General features: G+C 34.4%; 1 protein-coding gene across 50 annotated transcripts in view; it reads left to right on the plus strand.

Annotated features, from left to right (window-relative positions):
- Positions 1 to 18,178, plus strand: part of RIMS1 (regulating synaptic membrane exocytosis 1) — a 492,346-nt gene that overhangs the window by 420,932 nt on the left and 53,236 nt on the right. For 27 of the 50 annotated variants that reach the window (XM_017958010.3, XM_009205497.4, XM_021937432.2 and 24 more), the window contains one exon: positions 6,321 to 6,556. The exons of 15 other annotated variants lie outside the window; for them this stretch is intronic. In XM_017958010.3, coding sequence (XP_017813499.1) covers positions 6,321 to 6,556 — 236 coding nt within the window. The remainder of the gene's footprint in view (positions 1 to 6,320; positions 6,557 to 18,178) is intronic. 8 more of the 50 variants (XM_021937435.2, XM_021937438.2, XM_021937434.2 and 5 more) reach the window with 2 other exon arrangements.

Genomic DNA, 18,178 nt, shown 5'->3' on the forward strand with positions numbered 1-18,178 from the left:
CATCAGATCAGGAATTGGGGCAGCCTATATAAACTAGAAAAGGCAAAGAAACAGATTCTCCCCTAGAGCCTCCAGATGGAACATAACCCCGCTGACATCTTGATTTTAGGCCTTTTGACCTCCAGAACTAAAAGATAATAAATTTGTGTTGTTTTAAGCCACCAAAAAAATTACATAAAATTATGATATGTCTTAATACTGATGGCATCTTTGATTTGGCTGAATGTGTATAGATACTTTATCACCTTTTCCATTTAATGCTTAATTATTTCATACCAAATCATATGTGTAATTTATAATGTGGACCAAAGTGTTATTACCACCAGATCTCATTTTCCGTAGCTATCAGTATGAGGTTCCAAAATTCATTTCTTTTTATGGTTGATAATATTTCGTTGTGTGGATTTAACACATTTTGTTTCTCTGTTTATCAGTTGATGAGCATTTGTTTTGTTTCCATTTTTTGACTTTTGCTAATAATTTTCATATGAATAGTTCATATATGTTTGTGTGGATATATATTTTCAATTCTCTTATGTACTTAGGAATGGAATTGCTGGATCATATGGTAACTCTAGTTTACCTGTATTTAAAGTGCCATCATATTTTCTGAAGCAGCTGCATCACTTTACATCCCCATCAGCAATGTTGAGGGCTCCAGTTTCTCCTAATTCTAGTCAACCTTTGTTATTGTCTATTTTTTATTATAGCAATCCTAGTACATTTAAAGTAGAATATCATTGTGGTTTTCATAAACCTGCTGTTAAGCCAAAATTATTAAACTACTTTGCTATCTTCAAGAATTCACTTTGATTCTGCTGAGTTAGCAATTTTTTGAAAAGGGATTTTTCTTAAAAGGATAGCATTTTTAAAGTATTAGGAGTTCAATTCCTTTATTCTCTGGGGATTCTTTAATTCTCTGTGCTAGAATTATGTAAGTACTTACCTGTACAGATCAGTCAGAACAGAAGTTCTATCAAATTTAAAATACCATTCTACTATAAAGACACACGCACATGTATGTTTATTACAGCAGTATTCACAATAGCAAAGATTTGGAACCAACTCAAATGCCAATCAGTGATAGACTGGATAAAGAAAATGTGGCACATATACACCATGGAATACTATGCAGCCATAAAAAAGGGTGAGTTCATGTCCTTTGCAGGGACATGGATGAAGCTGGAAATCATCATTCTCAGCAAACTAACACAGGAACAGAAAATAAAACACCATATGTTCTTACTCATAAGTGGGAGTCAAGCAATGAGAACACAGGGTATAGAACATCACACACCAAGGCCTGTTGAGGGATGAGGGGCTAGGGGATGGATAGCATTAGGAGAAATACCTAATGTAAATGATGGGTTGATGGGTGCAGCAAACCACCATGGCACGTGTATACCTATGTAACAAACCTGCATGTTCTACACATGTATCTTAGAACCTAAAGTGTGATAAAAAAGCCCCCCCAAAAATCTTATGTACCCCATAAATATATATACCTAGTATGTACCCATGAAATTGAAAATTAAAACATTTTTTTAAAACAGAAGTATAAAAATAAAATACCTTGAGATCTAGTATTTGCTACTTGAACAACTATCCCTATGGTATACACAAAGTAAGAAATTTTTTTGTCACCAATTGAAAAGATTATTTTTGAGCAAACAGAACTAGCAGGTTCAGCATTACCACTCAGCTATAGGGTTAAAATTAACATAGTAACCTAAGCCTAGACTTTAAAGGGTTTTTCTTCTTTCAGTGTGCACAATGTATTTCTTGAGTGATGTGAGTTTTTAGTAGCATGCCAAAAAAAAAAAAAAAACATGCAAAAAGTCTACCAAACTAGATTTTCTATTATCTGCCACTCAGCTTTCAATGTATTCCTGACATTGAAATCTGTTGGCCAGCCATCTGACAGATTTCACCCATAGGTAGATTCCCTATTGTTACTGCTACTAGTTGAGAAAGTATTATTAGTCATAAGCAATGCAGAATCAGAGCCAGTCTTGCCAAGAACCAGAACCAGAAAGAAAGAAAACAAAACAAAATCAAAACATGCATAGAAAACCAGAGTCAGAAAAAAGAAAACAGAAAGAAGACTGTGCTGTTGCCTCTTGAGGTTAAATCTAGAAGCCAGGAAAAGGCATCCTTGGGCTTATAGAGCCCATGAAATGCCCTGCTTGGACAACACAGCTAATTGGCTAAGTAGAGAGTTCATTTAAGTGTCTTTGGTGGAACTTCCAGTACTGTCAGAATGTAATTCTCCAAATTAAAACAACAATCACCAGAAAAATAGCAAATGTTGGAGTTTTAATTAATTAGTGAGAAAACCAACAGTATAACAAGCTGTTTCCAAAGATGATCCAAGAAACCCTTGTAATTTTGTACACACACATATAGTTATTGGGGAAAAATGGAATACTAAAATTAGTTTACTAAGTTAGATTCAGAACTGGATAATGTATTCTAAGTCAATGAAACTATGACTTACTGGTTATCCTCTCTAGGGCCAGATAGTAATCATTTGCCCTTTATTAGTTGTTTTTTTTTTTTTTTTTCAAATTAGCATCTAACTTTACAAAGAATATAAAATATTTGGACTATAATTATACAAGTAAATACTAAGTCAAAATTTTACACTTCTGTAGACAGCCAAATGACCTTAGGTGCTCTTGTTAGCCAGTGCACAAGCACGTTAGGGAATGCTCAAGAAAAGTGGCCAAGAAACCAATTTGGTTGGTTGGTTGGTTGGTCTTGTCTTACTTCCAAGATTGGATATTTTGTTCTTACTCTGAGCAGTTGGGTAGATGGGTGCCTCTGATGTGATGTGGAAGACTGGAGAGGGAGCAGGTGTTTTGAGGGGTTGAACACTTTATGTTTGAGAGCCTTATTAGATATATCCAAGCAGATATGTCAGTTGACAGCTAGATATATAAATCTGGAGTCCAGGGTTGAGTACAAGGTGCAGGAAAACAATTGGGATCTGCAGCATATAGATACTACATAAAGCTTGGAACCAGGTGAGACATCTATGGAATTCATTTCATGTGGAAGAATATAAGCCAAAGGGCTGGACATTGAGGTGCTCTAACATTTAGTGATAAAAGAGGATAAAGGTCCTGCCAGTGAGGCACAAGTTTGGAAAATCCATTAGAATAATGTATTTCAAGACAAAGGAATCAAATTGTTTGACAAATGCATGATATATTGAGAGGTCAAAAGGATTAGGACTGGTAAGTGACAGGATTTTGCTATGTGGAGTTATTGGCGACTGATAAAAGGCAGTTTTAGCGAAATGTTGGGGACAAAGCCTGATTCAAATTTGTTCAGAAAAAAATAGGAGGAGAGGATATATAAATAACTACTTGAGATTTTTCAGCAAAAAGTCTACAGGAAGAGGGGGGATCAAAAAGAAAGGAATTTTGTTTGATTTTTTAAAGATGGGTTATATCACAGTATATTTCTATACTGATCACTTTTTTTCCACTTCCTACTCATAAATCAATTCATTCAGCAATGGGAAGGGGACTGTAGCAGTTTTAGTGGTGCATAAAGTGCTTGCTGTTATGAAATATCAGAATATTAATATAACCAGTACAAAATATGGAACAAAGGACCAGGAGACAACAGTCATGAAGCTAGAGAGACTGAATAGCTTTATAAAGCAGAAAACCTTAAGATGTGTCTTAAACGATTCAGATATGTATAAGTGATAGGAATAATTTTTCAAGAAACAGAAGCAGAACAAATGGAAGTTAAGAAATGGGGCAGTAGAAAGCATATTTGTGCTGTAATCTTCAGATTGATTAGATTAATCTGACTGATTAGATCCTCTGAACTGCCTCAATTAAAAGAAATGAAAATACCTTAAATGTTTTTTCATTGAATATTATAATATTATAGACTGTTTAGGAATCTACACATGTCCTCATAAAAGAATGCTTTTAAGCATCTAGACATATATTTTTTGAGAAAAAAAGCACCTCATATTTTATTCACCCAATCATTTTTCGTATAACTTAACCCCCTCCCAATGATAACACTTGTTATACATATTTTTCTATGTTTTCCAGAACTTTTGTCAAAATTGTAGAATATTTCACTGCTAAAATTGGATATCCATGAAATAAATTTTTGACTCTTCCCAGCTCATCTTAAATTTTAATAACAAAATATGATAGCAGACATTTCCGTATACTCTTAAACTTCTTTATAAAGTAAAGAACATTGCCCAGAATTTCACAATGGTGTTTTTTTGTAGACCGATATTAGAGAAATTTCAAGCTGTAATAGAATTCCATCTTTATGGAAATAATGGGAAGAAAAAAGGGTACATGTTAATTAATTCATACTTTCCTTTAAAGGTTAAAAAAAATCATCAGAAGAGAAGTTTTCAGTAACCACTGTGGAGAGTGTGCTAAAAAGATTGATGAGAGATGAGAAACCACTGCTTTCTCTGTTGTAGGCATTTTACTGAGCATGGACATTGTAACTATGAAATTGACCAAATCCTGCCATTTCTGTAGATTCTCCAGCAGAATTCTGCAAGTAAAATAGTAAAGAAAAGCAGATAGAGTAGCCGTAAGGATGGGTGGCATATTTAGCTAATGCATTCCAATATGTTGGTGAAGACACAGAAGAAATTGACCATAATATTTATCAGGAAAGAAAGTCTGCTGGAGTTGGGAATATAAATCCCACAGGAATCAGTTTGGGACGGATGATATATAATAATACTCTCATTTGTGTCTCAAAAAATGTACATAAAATGCATAGCAAAATTATCAGATTTGCAAATGACTTTTAAAACTTTGAATTAATGAAAATGACTAGAATACGTTGAAAGAATAAGAATCATTTATTATTATCAGAATTTCGATGTGGACAAGTTCAAGTAATGCAACTAAATATTGAAAATTACAAATTGTCCTCATCAATAGAGGTCTCAATATTCAATTCACAATCCATGAAGGATCCTAAGGACCAGTCTTAATCTCTTTTCCATAGCTTATAAACTCTCCTTCTTGATCTTACTCTCCCACGTTTCTGAATTCACCTCATACCAATTTCTCTCTTATTATATATATGACAACAAACTTGTTACATAATCCCAAGACTTTCTGTTTTACAATTTATAATCATATTAGGATTTATTCTGACTTACATATTAAATGTCCTCACTGTTAAAGATGCTATATCAGCTAGTATGTAATTTGTAGTTCAAAACAAGAAGTAGAAAATGAAGATCAAAATGGTAATAAGGGTCATATAATTAGTTTTTGCAAATATTTTGAGGAAACAAAATTAAAAGGGTCATTTTAGATGTATCAAACCAGGTTTTTATTAGACAGAAATGTACTGGTCTAGATGGATAATAAAGCTGCATACGCATTGTAATTTAAAAGGTTGTAAGAATCCTAACATCCCTGCTCCCTGCCTGCTTGCCCTACCTCTCCTCAACTCTCAGACATAGTTTACTTTGGCTAATAGTAAGGAGTTTTTCCCAGCTAACTTTCTATGCTGCATAAAATAATTAACAATAATATATTCTTTGGGGAGAGAAGGAATCTCTTCAGATAAACTTGTACAAGCCGGTAACATAGACAAGTTTTGATAGGAAAGGAAAAAAACAAAAAGAAATCAGTCTACATCATGCTAGTGTGAGGCACTGAAAGAAGGAAATGAGATGAAGAAGTTTGTGTGGAGAAGTGGAGCATGAGGACACAAGGAAGGAGGAGGGGCAACTAATCCAAAAGCATTTTTTGTTGTTGTTTTCGTTTTAGTTTTTGCTTTCTTTGCAGTCTTACTTAGACTCATGAAGCAAGGTGTGTTAGTTATAATCCCAAAGGGAAATTAGAACAAATACTCTTCATTTCTTAAGCCTCGTTATGTGGCACATTTAAAGAGTGTACGTTTTTAAAAATATTTTTCTCTCTGAAATGTATATGAACTTTTCTTAATAATTGAAATATTTTAGTTTTTCTCTGGTAACATAGTAACTATACTATTTACAAAATTGGTCAGTAACATTCTTCTCCCCATGTATGGCATTTGTTGCACTTATTTTTATAATCTTTAAAAAGTTTATAAATTATTCCATCTTGAAATGGCATTGTTTTAAGCCATGTCTAGTAATAAATATTTTGCGGGTGGTGGTGTGATACTAAACTATTTGTAGGTGTAGAACCACTACTCAACTGCATTTTTCCCCTAAAAATGTGTCTGGATTATTTCAAAATAAATTAGATTTAGAATTTCAGTGATGCTGACCTGTAATTTATGGATGCATATATGTTTTTACTTTGTAAATATAGTTCATTTACCCCCAAAATGCAAGGCAGACGGATGGGGACTTCAGGAAGAGCCATCATGAAGAGCACCAGTGTGAGTGGAGAGATGTACACACTGGAGCATAATGACGGCAGCCAGTCAGACACAGCTGTTGGTACAGTTGGAGCAGGTGGAAAGAAACGGAGATCCAGCCTTAGTGCCAAAGTGGTTGCCATAGTGTCTCGAAGGAGTAGAAGCACATCTCAGCTTAGTCAAACAGGTGAGTGATGTGAATTCAACCTAAACAACTCAATTCTTTATGGAGAGAAAAAATTGATTTTCATACTATGGCTTGTGATGGAATTGTGGCATGTATTTGGTTCTTCTTTGAAAAGAAAATTTATTTTTATGTCTCTGAAAATCTGCTAAATTTATGGGTTTATTTTTTCTGTACAGCTGTCTTCACAAGGTATCACTTTTAAATCTGTAAAGTGAACAGATTTTTTAATTAAAAAAATTAAGGTCATATTTGCAAATATGCAAGGAAATGCAAAGAAGTATTAAACATCCAAATTTATTTACATGCAACAAAAGCAACGGGGTTCTCTTTTTCAAAATGTTCCATAATTCAATTACTTATTTTTGGCTACATCTATACTTTTTATAGAAAAGAAGGTCAGTTGTGCAACTTGACATATACTCTTCAAGGTACTGTATAAATATAATAATTGAACTGTACTTGTTATAGTTTCAATATAAGTAAAAACCCAGCAGCGATTTTTACTTTAGAAAAATGGGTCAGTGGTTTTATACAAAGAATAATGTTTTAATACGAATATGTGTTTCAGATATTTTCTGCTGCTTATAAATTTAAAAGCGTAATGCCCTAAAGGTATATATTTAAAAAACAAATACAAAAGGGAGGATGGCTATTTTTGTATTGTAAAATATAACAAAACACTGCTTAAAATTATATAAAATTGGTCAGACAGGTTAGACTATTCATTACTATGCTCAATATTATGTAAAATCAACGGTAAGTGAAATATTGAAGCGATTTAAATAGTCAGCAACTGTTTTTCCTCTTAAAACCAACATTGGTTCCATTTTCTATTCCTTAATAGCAAGAACCTTATCACAAAATTTACTTATACCAAAAAGCTTTTCACAAAATCCTTTTTATGTCTCACTCAGCATTCTGGAAAGTACCTATTTTAAATTATTCATTCTACTGGATATATTGGCAAATAAATTAGAAGTAGGAAATTTGAGTCATGTCTTAAAATTACAGGATTAGAATGAACCTAAAATAGCTAGCATCCCTGTGATGGATCTGCATCTTTGTGCTTCCAATCAGATGAGCTGTTCTATCTGTTATGGAGAATTATTTGTCTTCTTTAGAGTCAGGTTCCTTTACAGTAAGTATGAGGCATTTTTCATTTGTATTGTTTATTTTGTTTAATTTTTTTATGGTGGTGCTTCCTGGGTTTTGGGGTGTGTGTGTGTGTGTGTGTGTGTGTGTGTGTGTGTGTTTATACTTTAAGCTCTGGGATACATGTGCAGAAGGTGCAGTTTTGTTACATAGGTATACATGTGCTGTGGTGGTTTGCTGCACCCATCAACCCGACATCTACATTAGATATTTCTCCTAATGCTATCCCTCCCCTAGGCCCCCACCCTCTGACAGGCCCCGGTGTGTGATGTTCCCTTCCCTGTGTCCATGTGTTCTCATTGTTTAAGTCCCACTTATGAGTGAGAACATTTGGTGTTTGGTTTTCTGTTCTTGTGTTAGTTTGCTGAGAATGATGGTTTCCAGCTTCATCCATGTCCCTGCAAAGGACATGAACTCATCCTTTTTTATGGCTGCATAGTATTCCATGGTGTATGTATGCATAGTATTCCATGGTGCCACGTTTTCTTTACCTGGTCTATCATTGATGGGAGTTTGGGTTGGTTCCAAGTCTTTGCTATTGTGAACGGTATTGGAATAAACATATGTGTGCATGTGTCTTTATAGTAGAATTATTTATAATCCTTTGGGTATATACCCAGTAATGGGATTGCTGGGTCAAATGGTATTTCTGGTTCTAGATGCTTGAGGAATCACCACACTGTCTTCCACATTGGTTGAACTAATTTACATTCCCACCGACAGTATGAAAGTGTTGCTATTTCTCCACATCCTCACCAGCATCTGTTGTTTCCTGACTTTATAATGATTGCCATTCTAACTTGCTTGAGATGGTATCTCATTGTGGTTTTGATTTGCATTTCTCTAATGACCAGTGATGATGAGCTTTTTTCCATATGTTTGTTGGCCACATAAATGTCTTCTTTTGAGAAGCGTCTGTTCATATCCTTTGCCCATTTTTTGATGGGGTTGTCTTTTCTTGTAAATTTGTTTAAGTTCTTTGTAGATTCTGGATATTAGCCCCTTTTCAGATGGATAGATTTTTATTGGTTTTGAAGTAATTATTTACAGCATGAGGTGGTGGAGAAAGTTTTGACCACCAGATTTCAAAATACTTAGATGAAATAGAAACATTATTTGATGTCCTTGAAGGAAACCAGTGCTTCCTATGTGAGAGATTATAAGTTTGAGAGTTGATTTTTCTTCTTCCCTCAACTTTCCAGTCTGTCTTTTTCTCTCTTTTTCTCTTTCTTCTCCCTCTTTACGCTCTTTTCCTCTCTAGCTAGTTAGTGCCCTATCATTCATTACTTGAGCATAGTTTTCTTATGAAACACAACAGTAATTTTGCATAAAAACTATTATTGTGGCTCATCCTTGTATTAATAGGTAATGGGTTCAAATTATTGTCATTAAAACACTTAGTCTCTTTGCTTTTTTCATTTGTGTTTTATCTCAGTTATGGTCAGATGTTGACATCAAATAATATCTTCTTTCCCAGAAGTTGTGTTGTTAATAACTTCATGGAATACCCTCTTTTCAGAGATTAGATTGCAGTGTACAGGTGCAAAAAGGAAATGGGATTATGAAGCCAAGATACCAAAATATGTAGTTCTGTTCCAAAGTGACTCAATGAATGAACTTTGACTTCTCTCTACAACTCAGTTTTCTTGTATAATGATGGGTTGAATGGGATGTTCTCCTGTGGACTTTCTATGTGTAAAATTTTATGCTTCTCTTTCTACATAATAATTTTACCTTTCATTTGATAGCCTATCCTTAGGTTTCAATCTTCTTGATCTTTCTAAAGCAAGTGACAAATGTTGATAACCCTCAGTTATCACCCCTCTTTGTTTTAGTGCATAGCCTGATATTTCTCTTTCTTAGGACTTCTACTAATGATTTTCCCCATTAATTTAATTATATTTCATCTCTCCTACAGAGATTTAACAAAATTCAGAATTATTCTAAGAAAGGTTAGTTTTTATTGCTTCAGCTTCTGCATTGACCATGAGATCTGTATTTCTGGATTCCTATTCCCCCAAGAAATATTACTTAATTTTAATCTCCCATAAGAAAGCCCCTCTTAGATGTCTCTCTTTAAACAAGTTTGGATTCTCTTAATTTTCAGCCCTTTCTTTCAGTATAGATAGAAAGGGTATGAAGTAGTAAAGAATGGCAAATGTTAAGAAAATGTTCCTGAGCCAGAAATATTTTGGAACTGAATGAAGCTCTAGGTAAACTGCAGGTTGGGTTTTAAAATGTAAAATTTTTAATCTCTGCTGGTTTTAATGGCCCAGCCTGTGTAGTGTAAGGAATTGTCCCCTCACTCATATACTAACTGTATAATATTCCATACAATATCCTGTATCTTCTCCTCACTTGAAAATGAAAACATTATTGGGAAGGTTCTACAAAACTGTGCAAAGTCATTTCTAAATATACTTTTGAAATTATACTAATCAGTTTCATAAGAATGATAAGTATTCATGTATCTAAGTGGATAAAAATAATATATCTACACTTCTAGAGCTTTTACCATGCTCTCCTAAGTTATGTTTGTGTGAGTGTATACAGTTTCACTCCTTCATTGGTCACAAGAAACTTATGAAATGTTTTTATTCCCATTTTAAAGTTGAAGACACTAAGACTTAGAGGGATTGGGTAATTTTCCCAAGGTCTCATAACTGATTGGGCCTGAATTTAAACCCAGGCGACCTGGTGCCAAAGCCCATGCTTTTAACCACTTTGCAAAGAGAGAGAGAGAGAGAACAAGCACATTTGAGATTTTGAAATAAGTTCAAGCATTTGTTGAACATCTTTGTGGTTAGTATATGCTAGACATCATGCCAGGCACTGGGATAAGAGCTAGGGATAAAGGGATGGCGTACTGTTCCTGCCCTCAAGGATATCACAGTATCGTAGAGCAAATCACATATAAATATTTTAGCTCAGAAAACACAATTATTTTAAATACAAGTGTCAGAGTAGTAGAACAGAAGCACAGGAAAGGACGAGACTCATTCCGAGAGGCCTTCTTGAAGAGGTAAAGCCTGAGCATAAAAACACAAATAAATCAGGATGAGTACACAAGGAAGGACTTTGCACAACAGAGGGAAGAGTACATTGATTAAATGTTGAAAATGATGCTTAGTTTCCTGGGATATGAAAAAGAAATCTGTGTGGAACCTAAAACTATATGAAATATTTCTCTAATTCCCATGGATACCTCATCTCAGGACAGATCTCATATCAAATAAGTTTCGTACAACTGAGACTATGATTTCTAATAGAACTTTTAACTTTTATGAAGAAAACATCTGTAAATGTAAAATATCAGCTTTATAAACTAGAAATTACTCAATTTACTTTAACTTGTACTATTGGGTAACTATCTGCAGTACTATCCCAGGCACAGTGGGTGTTTCAAAAATAGAAGTATCATTTACAGTGGAAGGAAATCACACCTGAAATACACACGAACCAACGAACAAAATGAAAAAAAGGAAAGTAAAATGCCAGAAATAATAAAATCTAGTTCCATTTATATATGTTATCAAAGGTAGTGGGGAGAAAAATGGGTCAAGGATCTAAGTCCCTACGATGAGGGAACATGCAGAATTGGTAGATGATTTGTTCTAACCATTTAGTAAAATTATTTATTATATCATTAACAGCTGAAGATACTTTGTTAGAGTAATATATTTTCTCCAAATACTGACAAGATGTTGATGTTTATATTCTAACTATGGAAAATATTGCAGGACTCTTTCACAATTTTCAAACAATTGTCAATTATGATGTGGTATGAATGTGTTAAAAATCACTTTTATGCTTCTTTAGTAATAGGTATTCTGTACCTTTCCAATATTTTTCCACTATCAAAGTTTATTTCTCCCCTGTGCAGATCCTTTCCTTCAAGACCCTGTTCAAGACCCTCTAACTCCATATGTTGTCCCCATTATTTCAACAGTTTGTTTTTCTGAATTCCTAAATTGAGCTCTCTGACTTCACTATCAACTTGCTGCCCATTCCACTCTCCATTTTGTCATTCATTTCAGCTCCCTCTCTCTAACCATCTCTATCTTAATTCCCCTTCACAATTAGATTTAGCATGCAGTTCTTGTCATGGGTGGGAAAGGCTAGAACAGGAGATACTCTGGGGTGGAGCTCAAGGGAATAGAGCTAGAAGGTACACAATGGGTTAGAATGAGGCTGCCTTCACCATCCCTAAAGTCTGTTCATATGCATGGTGCTGGGGCTGGCAAGATGGATAAATAGAGGTAACTCTTATGAACTTTTCTTCAGGGAGCTTAGCATTAGGAAGGAAAGAGATCAAACGTAGCAGTCCTTTTTTCTTTGATTCTACCAATATTTATTAGCACTTTTCATGTACCAGACTCTGTAATTGAGGGAGTAGTAGGAGTAAGAGGTGTGTGTGATGTGTGTGTGCATGCATGTTTCTGAACAAAGGAATCTGATCATTTTTCCGGGTGAAGAGTGGATGTAACATCTCTAGATGGAGAGATTGAAAGATATGATACAAATAATTTTAATTGTGCAAAGTTCCAGAGAACAGAGGCGATAATTCAAGAACACAAGTTTATTCTTGGAGACAGAGAAGGTTGATTTTGTTTCCCTGAGTATGATAGAAAAGAGGAAATGGCTGAAATACAAAGGAATATTGCAGTGGGAATATTGAAAGCTGAAGGAGCTTGAGTCAGAGGCTCCTTGATCTTCTCAGTGCAAATGAGGTATTAACAAATGGAGAGAGTGAGGATATAGGGTGAGCTATGTTGTAAGAAATTAATTGGTATGATTAAAATCCTGCTGAGCAGCACTTACCCAGCTAAGTTTGGATAATGCAAGTCATCTGGAAAGTAACTTTAAAAAAACATTTATCAGGGATCAAGGCCTCCCTTGCAGGTATCTGGTTCACATTAGCCGTTCTTTTGTCTTTCAAGATTGTCATCCCCTGCCTTTGTGCATCTCCAGTGTCCTTGCCAAGGTGTCTGAAATCACCAAAAGATTCTTTGAGAATATATTGCCACATTCTTTAAGACTTTGAGAAAATATCTGGTTAAGTCTAGATTCTTATGCCCATTTTAGTGATTCACCTGTCTTGGGCTGCTTGCTATTTACTGTTTAGTCTGACTCTAGCATGCGTATTATCACTCTTACTGGAGAAAATTGAAGCTCTGCTCTTTCATTCTTATCTATTAATATTGTGTCTTCCCAAGAAATGAGAAAATCTTACTCTTTTCTTTCTTCTTCTTCTTCTTTTTTTTTTTTTTTTTGTTTTTTGTTTTTTGTTTTTTGTTTTTTGTGTGTGGTCTTGAACTCCTGGCCTCAAGTGATCTTCCTGCCTCAGCCTCCCAAAGTCGTGGGATTACTATCATGAGCCACCTCACCTGGCTCACTTTTTCTTAATATGGCTCTAAATGGCTTTTTTTTTTTTTTTTTTTTTTTTTGCCTTGACAATTTATTTCTAGGAAATTAAATAATTCTTTCATTCTAATCAAGGGAGTGAAGGACTTCAGGAAGTCCATAGTGGAGTTCAAAACTTTATGGAGTTCACTATTCTACAAGATTCTACAGACAATAAATATAAGTATTCTAAGGTGTTTTAGGTAGATTTATAGATGTTAGATTTCACAATGGGTTAATAAGTGTTTATGAATTTCCAAGGCATATCACTAACTTCTCAAGATGAAATCATATGTAGAAACTATCAAAATTTTCCTTGTTCTACTGTCAAGAAATGAATAATATACACTGAAATAACGGTAACTCACATCTAAAGGGATAGTGCTTGAATAAGCTAATTTACAATGAGTTCAAGGTATTATTTTAAAATTCTTACTGTCTTTAGACAATAATTATGCCAATAAATATGCAAAATATTAAATCTCCTTCTGTTAGTTTTTTCCAGTTTTATTACCCAAAAGTTACACAAGTAATGTAGGTCATGAAATAAATCAAATGAGAACCTTCCTGGAGAGCATACTTTATTCACCTTGGGAAAATGGATAATACTTGCCTTAGGACTTATTTTTCTCCTTCTAACCAATACAGTTTACCAAAATATTCTCTGTATTTTAAGTCTGGTATGGCTTTGTGAAGACTGTCTGCCTTTTCTCTTAGAAAAATAATGTTATAGCTGCAGGGAAGGAAGGCTAAGGTAGTGTCTTTGAACATTCTAAGAAATGTTTTCTTGGCTCTGCTGATTATTAACAATATAAGCCAAAAATTCTTACAAAGGATGTTGGCCCTTCCAAAGTTTCAGAAACTGAAAGCTACTGTGGATCAAAATATTGCTGAAATCTAAATTCCTTGTTCATGCCTTATTGCCTCATTTACTTGATTCATTTAATGGCACAAGAAAAACATTCCGAAGAACGTAATGTTTCATGTTCTTTGTTTCCTGAACACAAAATCATGGTGCCAGAAATGATTCTCAAGTCGGCGAAACCATCAAATGAATGTAAGCATGGATTCTTTTATTTACTGTTGCTGTCTGCCTTAGGAATTCACTACTGTTAATAGAGATTCAATTCAGATAAAGTAACTCATCTTCTGAAGAGATGCCCTAATAAGGATTAGTATTTTCAAACATACTCCAGCTGGTCTATGTTTGTTCTTTTCCTTGCTCTGAAATATAAATTTTGAGTTTGGCTAAGATGTAGATATACTTTTAGGTTGGCTTGGCAGAAAAAAGTTATCGATTTCAGTGGAATTAATTTTCACAATTAATTTGTATTTCAGGATTTGGAAGAGGAAAGGAAACTAAATTTATTAAGTGCCTTCAAAGCACAACACTTAGCACTAAAATAATTACACATGGTGATATTGTTCACTATACTAAGATAATTGTTAAGCCTGAGATCAGTTTCAGAATAGGTGTCACAAAACATTTCAGGCAGCTAAAGACGTAACAAGAAATGTGTCTGATTGTTTTTAAAGTGACAATACATCCTTATTTAATTCAGAGTGTTAAAATGGAGAGTTTTGTGGATTTATTTTACTAATGATTTTCACATTACAGAAAGGCACATGTACAGAAAGGCAAAAAGTAGGTATATAAAACTCCTGTGGTATCACCACTAATTGCAAAGTCAGTGTGAAAATTATTATTGGATAATCGTTCTATGCATTTGTATTATTAATATTGATAAAACCATTAGCAATAATAGTTGTGATTTACTGAGCAATTACTACATGCCAGCCAGTGTTTTAATTTTTTATGTGTGTTAATTCCTTCAATTCACAAAAAACAGCCATGAAATACTATTATTATTGCCATTTTACTGGTTCTATGACTTGTCTGAGGTATCACAACTCTTAACAGTTGAAGTAGAGCTTATGTTCTTAACCACTTTACTATAATCCCATTCCAACTGTATGTACACACAGAGAGAAGCCTTTTTGATATAGGTTTTTTAAACAACCATAGCTTTATAATATTTAATTTTGTTCTATAATATTGCCTTTTTCACTTTAAAAAAATATGTATTTAAGACTGCTTAGTACACCATCATGGGATGCTTGTAACTAGGGTGGAACTGGAAGGAGCTTAAAATTATGTCTTAGAATAAATAGTCTTTTGTATCTGAGCATTTGGGCAATAGGGAGGAGAGGAATATTAGAGATAAGGGTACGTGATGTTGCCATTTACTAAGAGGGTGATTGTTGGGAAAGGACCACATTTGCCAATTCTGGCCATGTTGAGCTTGGGACTGTCATTGTAAATGTGTTTTAGGCAATTTGAGGATCAACAACATAGAACTGGCAATTGAAATCAATGAAGTTACTTAGGAAAGAAGTATAAAATAAAGAGGATCTAGAAGAGACTCCTGCAGAAAACAAAAAGGTAAAGGTCCTTTTTTAGCCGCCAGTTTCGCAACTCTAATATGGAAGCATAAATGGTACCTACCTCAGAAGACCGTTGTGAAGATTAAATAAATTTTTTAAACAGTTTAGCAAAGTAGCTGACACATGGCAAGGGATCAGTAATAATAATTAGCAGTTTTAATAATTCTGGGGAACCAAATACAAGGGTAAGTAGATAAAGAAAAGGTATCAGTAACATCATTCATGAATGGTAGTCAGGGGCAGATTAATCCAGCTAATATTTTTATCTGTTCATTACATGTAATTAATAGAATACAAGAATAGAATCTTAATATCTAACGCTTGAGTTCTTCTAAGTCAGTATTTCTCAAAGTTCCTCCAGTCCACCTTTGAGGATCTGGTGAAATCTGTCAGTCCTAGCCTCAGTAAATTGCACTTGTTCACTTACACCACCGTGTAAACAAACATGAAAGATGTTTATGAACTCCCAGAAGTATGTTCATCCCAAATTAGGCATAATCTGCCAGACAGAAATCCAAGTTTTCTTTTTGCCAGTTCCCTCCCCTCTGCTCTGTTACTCAGCCTTCACTCTGTTAGGTTAGAGGTCACCAAAGTCTGGCTTAGAGCCTGGTTTTTAGGGCCCATGTGAGAATAAATATTTTTATGTTTTTTAAGTGGTTGAAAAAAATAAAAATGTGAATAATATTTTGTGATATGTGAAAAGTCTGAGAAATCGAATTTTTATGTTCATAAACAGTTTTATTGAAATACAGCCATGTTCATTCATTTACATGTTGTCTGTGGCTACTTGCATGCTACAAAGTCAGAGACTGCTTAATCCACAAAGTTAAAAATACTTACTGTCTAGTCCTTTAAGGAGAACATTTCTTAAGGTCTGCTCTAAGCCAGCAACTTAGTGCCTGCAATGCAGAAGAAGATATTAGTAAACAATAATCATTTCTATCATTGTTCTCTGCTTCTCAGAGTCAAGGGTTAATTTACCCTACTTCCAAGACTGTGTTTTTTTCCATATACCTGTCATGTTTACATTTATACCATACGTCTGTTGATATCTCTTGTTAGACACAGTGATTCTCAGAATGAAGACTTATGCCCCCATAGATAAGGCTCTTTATATCTTCAACTTTGCCCTAAAATTGATACCTGGCTTAGCTGTTTACATAAAACAGTAAAAGCACATCACTCAACCCTAATTTTCCCAGTTGGGGGCTCAAGGACCGTGTCTGTGATTTCAGTGATTGTATCCCAGTATGTAGCACAAAGCCTGTACCACGTACACAAAAGTTTTCTAGAATGAAAGAAACTTTTGAAAGAGTTTTCTGTATTCCCTCTCTTTCTGAGGCCACTCAGTCCCCCTCTCACTGCAATCTGAATTCTGTTTATTCAATTTCCCCAAACTGTCCTTAGTAGATCACAGAAAGTTTATAGATAGGAACTTATTTTAGTAATTTAACTTATGGTGTAGGCCACAGGTATTGTGCACATGTGAAACCAATGTGATGTATGTAACAGAAAAATGTCCACTTTTATTTGACATGAGCAAATGATTCTTATTTATGTTCCATCTCTCAAATGTGTAACTTCATTTCTTTCTTGCTTCAGACCTGTCTTCCTTGGGTTCACGAACACAAAGCGTCTTTCTTTGTGCCTCTGCAAGTGCTTTACCCAGAAAATTCTTAATCTTTCAGTTTGTCTGTCAAAATCTTTCTCTTCATTCAAGCCCTACGCAAATTTCAACTTCCTACCAGGACCAAAAGTAATTTTCTTAAGTCCTATAAGACTTTTGGGGAGTTCTCATGTGGTACTGTTTACATCTGTAGAATTCATGTCACAAGATGAACTCTGAAGTAACTCAAGGGTAATGACCATGCAACAGGTTTTTTCTGGTCTTTCACAACAGTGCATTTAATGCAGAAGAATCTTGATAAACATCTATTAGACAGGCGAATATGATGTTTGTTCAGTCAAAGCATAAGGCTCAGATGGTAATTAATTGATCACATTGTGACAAGCAAGCTCTTCTTAGTGGGTAAGTTTTTCTTCTATGTTTGATTTGTTATTCCTAGGAAATAAAATCATCTTTTTTAAGTTGTAACAAGTACAGTTGACTCTTAATGCAGTTTGAACTTTGCAGGCCCGCTTATTCACAAATTTTTTTGTCAACCAAATGCAAAGTCAAAATAAAGTATCCATGAGAGTTATTATAGAAACCTGCATATGTGGAGGGATAGCTTTGATTTTGGTATACATGGTGGTCATCCTGGAGTCAATCCCCAACGTTTACTGTCGATGACTGTAGAAGTGATTTGTCTATTACTCTGCAACCTCCCTTTTCCTTTCTTTCTCTTCTTTGCTTATATATCACTTCAAAAGCACCTGAACATTGCTCTTGATACATTTAACCGGTTAATTCTACCTTATTGTTTTTAAATATTAACTCTTTTATAAGGAAGAATAAATAATTATCATTTTAAGATTTTGATTTTTTTAATAGATTCAGAGGGTACATTTGCAGGTTTGTTACATGGGTAAATTGCATAATGGTGAGGTTTGGGCTTCTAGTGTACCCATCACCCAAACAGTAAACACTGTACCCAATAGGTACTTTTTTTCAGCACTCAC

This window comes from Papio anubis, chromosome 6 (genome assembly GCF_008728515.1).
Source record: "Papio anubis isolate 15944 chromosome 6, Panubis1.0, whole genome shotgun sequence".
NCBI lineage: Eukaryota > Metazoa > Chordata > Mammalia > Primates > Cercopithecidae > Papio > Papio anubis.